This window comes from Monoraphidium neglectum, assembly GCF_000611645.1.
Source record: "Monoraphidium neglectum strain SAG 48.87 unplaced genomic scaffold scaffold05083, whole genome shotgun sequence".
NCBI lineage: Eukaryota > Viridiplantae > Chlorophyta > Chlorophyceae > Sphaeropleales > Selenastraceae > Monoraphidium > Monoraphidium neglectum.
In genome coordinates, this window is record NW_014008547.1 from 1 (window position 1) to 3,593 (window position 3,593).

A 3,593-nucleotide genomic window follows, 5' to 3' on the forward strand; every position below is an offset into this window, starting at 1 on the left:
GCCCCGCGCCTGGCCGTGGGGCCCCCGTGCAGGGCCAGCGCCCGCCCGCGCAGCAGGCGCCGCCCGCGCGTGGCCCCGCCCCGGCTCCCGCGCGTGCTGCGGCGCCGCCGGCGCAGCCCGTTGCGCGGCCCGCGCCGGCCCCTGCACCCGTCCAGGCCGCCCCCAGGCCCGCCCCGGCCCCGCCTGCGCCCGAGTCTGTCGACGATGGCGACGCGGGCGGCATGTCAAAGAGCCAGAAGAAGAGGCTGAGGAAGGCCAAGAGGGACGGCAAGGCGTGAAGACACGACATGTCTGGCGTCTGAGGAGGGCGGGCCGCCACGCCCATGGGCGTTGGGGCCCTGCCCTCTCCCAGTGCCAAGTCGCAGCCGCAATAGATGCACGAAACCGGCGGGCAGCAGCGACACCGCAGCGGCCAAAGCGCCGGATTTTGGCACATTTGTGCGGCGCGCGGCGGGGCGGCGCGGCCACGCCTTTGTAGCGGCCAAGGGACCCGTGCCCCTTGCTTGCTCTTTGGCAGATGTCCTGTGGCCACGCGCCCCGCCTTCCCGGCCACGCTCCCCCGATATCCGCTGGCCTTTGCCCGTGGCAGCAAAGCAGCGCACCCCTTCACGCGCAGCACTGCCGTTCCTTGCACACGTTCAAGCTATATATTCTCACCCCACAGAAACTGAAACCATGTGTAATGACGGCGAAAGGCATACGGGACGAATTTGGCTGCTCAGCGCCACCGCTTTAATACAACCACGCAAGACTGACACATGCCTGGCCAATAAGCAGCTGCTGTCCCTGCTGCGCTGCTCAACTGCCCCTTTGCACCCAGTCAACTGTCCCTTTGCACCCATTTCTACAATCCGGAGGAGACCACACTCAGGCCGACAACGTTACAGCATTAGGATCAGCCCCTGTGTCGCCGACCAGACCAGCGCCTCGATGGCAGCGATGCCATGGGCATGGCAAGAAGCGCTCGAGGCGCTTACTTGTACTGCAAGGCAAAGAAAAAGGGGAGAGCGAAGGAGGGGGTGAGCCGGCGAGCCCGCTGCCTGGCATGGTGCAGATGGGGCCTGCTTCGGGCCGGCAGACCCGTCCCCTCGCATGCGATGGCGGGAGAGGGCCCAGCAGGCGGCCCCTCCACAGCACCCCACGGTTGTGCGCGGGGGGGGGGCACCTCCGCCTCGTTAGTACAACGCAGCCGCCCAAGTTACCTTGACGAAGCCAATGTCCTTGGCGTAGTCGCGGAAGCACTGGCGGCAGACTGCAGTGGGTGCGTTTTGGGGGGCGGGGGCACATGAGGTGGTGGCATCGCGAAGCGTTTGCAAGCGCGTGGTGATGGGCTAAGCAACATCCAGGTGGTGCCGGCACGGCCGACAGCCAGGCAGGCGTGCTGATTCAGAGGGGGGCCGCCGGGGCGCGCATCCCGAGGCACTGCCAGCTCTGCTACCCATGCAACTCACTGTTCAGGCCATACTTGCGGATGATGCCGCCGCCGTTGCCGCACACGCGGCTGCAAGTGGACGGTGCGGCGGGCGAGGGGGCATGGTGATGATCGACTACTGATTCCAGTGCCCCCAAGAACAAAAAAGGTTCCCTGCACATGGCACTCACGCCCTGACAGGCCGTGCTGCTCTGCTGCCGCAGGCGCCACCATTCCAGCGCCCTGCATGTGCTAGTGCCGCCGCTCACCAGGTGCGGCCACCCTTGCTGTAGTCCTTGGGGTGGCTGTTCCACACGTTCTCGAAACCCATGGTTGCGGTGGGGGTGTGCTTTTAACCACAGGGCTAGCAAGCGCCCTGCAAGCAGAAGGAACACCGCAGCAGCAGACCATGAGTGTGTGCAGCAGCACAAGTGCGGCGGCCCGAGCTCGACGAGAGGCGAGCATCCTAGAACGTCCTCATCCATATCTGGTGGCTGCACAAGTCTACGGCCTGGCATGCAGAGGGGTCCCCGTTGTCAGGACGGCTGCTCTGTGCTGGAAAGCCTGCCCGCGGCCTCGCCGGTCGTTTGCACCCCTGCGAAAGCTGGATCTCAACCCTCCCATAGCCTCCAAGCGCCTTGCGGGGGCCCAGCTGCACCAATCACACAGGCGAGGCCGCCTCCCGCGCGGGCTGGCTGCGGTGTTCCTAGCGCGCACCTTCAAAGCACAAGGAGTCTGGGGTTGATTCCAGTAAGGGCGAGGCGAACGTGTGCCCACGCTCTTGTCCCTTTCGCGCGGCCGCAGAAATCCTACGAGTAATTGACCGTACTCGACAGCAGACGCGGCTTGCTCACTGTCATGTACACCACTGAAACACGTTAATCATCTAGATTTCAAAGGCTTGCGTGATAGATCAGACTGGTGTTTTCGACCCAAGGAAAGGCCCAGCGCGAGCTCCACCCCGCTCTGCACAATGGCAGCTACGATGCAGGCCTTTAAGACCTGCGGGATTGCTCCTTCCCGGCCAATGGCTGCAGCGTTCACCCCGGCGCGGTGTGTGAAGCACGTTCGCCGCGCGGTGGTGGTGCGCGCTGCTGTCGATGGTGCGTAGACAATGGCGCTGCTCGCGCAGTGATACCTGAACCTGCCTTGCCGCGGGCGGCGTACAGGCTATGCTCTTGCAACGTACCACACGCATCTGCTTTGGTACGATAGGCAATGCGTTCTGGTTTGTGGCGTGGGGCGCACGCAACCCCTCGCTGCGCCGTGGCGGGGGCGGCATGCTGGCCAACCCCCAGCTCGCGGTGCGTGCAGCGGCGCATTGCAACCGCACACAACTCAGCCAGCCACCAATATAAATGATGGGCGCGTGACTCGCGGTGTGCAGAGGACGCTGAGCTGGAGGCCCGCCTGGCGAAGCTGAAGGCCGGCAAGCGCGAGACGACCGACGCCGAGAAGAAGCTGAAGCGGGCGGGCGGCGGCAAGCTGGGCGGTGCGTCCTCCGCCCCCTCCGCAGCTTAGGGATCACCCGCTTTTCTTGCTGCGGGGGACACGCGGCAGCCGTGTGAGGCGACATATGCAGAGCGTGCAGCTGTCGTCCTCCGCGCCCCATGTGCCACAGCAACCATACAGGCGGGCCGCTCGGCAAGGCAACTAACGAGCCCGTTTCCCCCCGCGCCCCGCAGCCCCCGGCCCGAAGAAGCCGGTGTACGATTTTACAGGGGAGACTGTTTACTGGGAGGGCAGCACCGCCAACGGCGACCTGGCCCTGAACATCGCGCTGGGGGCGACGCTGGTGTGGCTGCCGCTGTCGCTGGGCGCCATCGGGCGGCGCCAGTTCCTCAAGTACCGCTTCACGGACAAGCGGTTCACAGTCAGCGACTCGTTCCCCGGATATGGTGGGCGGGGGGGGGGGCGCACGAGCACGTTTCTGTGTGTGTGTGTGTGTGTGCATGCGGGCGGGCGCGGGTGCATCTGTGTGGTGTTTGTATGTGTGTGTGTATGTGTGTGTGTGAACAGATTGTGTGTGTGTGTCACATAGAGAGAGGGGAAATAGAGAGGGAGAGAGAGAGAGAGAGAGAGAGAGAGAGAGAGAGAGAGAGAGAGAGAGAGAGAGCTGTGAACATGGGCGAGAGGAGGAGACGGGCGAGTTGTCAGATATTTTCCACGGCACTGGATGCGC

The 3,593-nt window shown here is 64.8% G+C and overlaps 2 protein-coding genes across 2 annotated transcripts; one reads left to right on the forward strand and one right to left on the reverse strand.

Moving 5' to 3' along the window:
- Window positions 1–973: 973 nt before the first annotated feature.
- On the reverse strand, window positions 974–1,742 carry MNEG_15159 (40S ribosomal protein S29; the record flags this gene model as incomplete). The annotated part of the gene is made up of 4 exons (XM_014036369.1): window positions 974–982; window positions 1,203–1,252; window positions 1,452–1,501; window positions 1,681–1,742. The coding sequence occupies 4 exons, from the start codon at window positions 1,740–1,742 to the stop codon at window positions 974–976; spliced, it is 171 nt and encodes a 56-aa protein (XP_013891823.1).
- A 696-nt stretch (window positions 1,743–2,438) lies between these two features.
- On the forward strand, window positions 2,439–3,467 carry MNEG_15160 (hypothetical protein; the record flags this gene model as incomplete). Its single annotated transcript, XM_014036370.1, has 4 exons — window positions 2,439–2,514; window positions 2,799–2,903; window positions 3,097–3,309; window positions 3,457–3,467. 4 exons carry the CDS (start codon window positions 2,439–2,441, stop codon window positions 3,465–3,467), a joined length of 405 nt encoding a protein of 134 aa, XP_013891824.1.
- Between the last annotated feature and the right edge of the window lie 126 nt (window positions 3,468–3,593).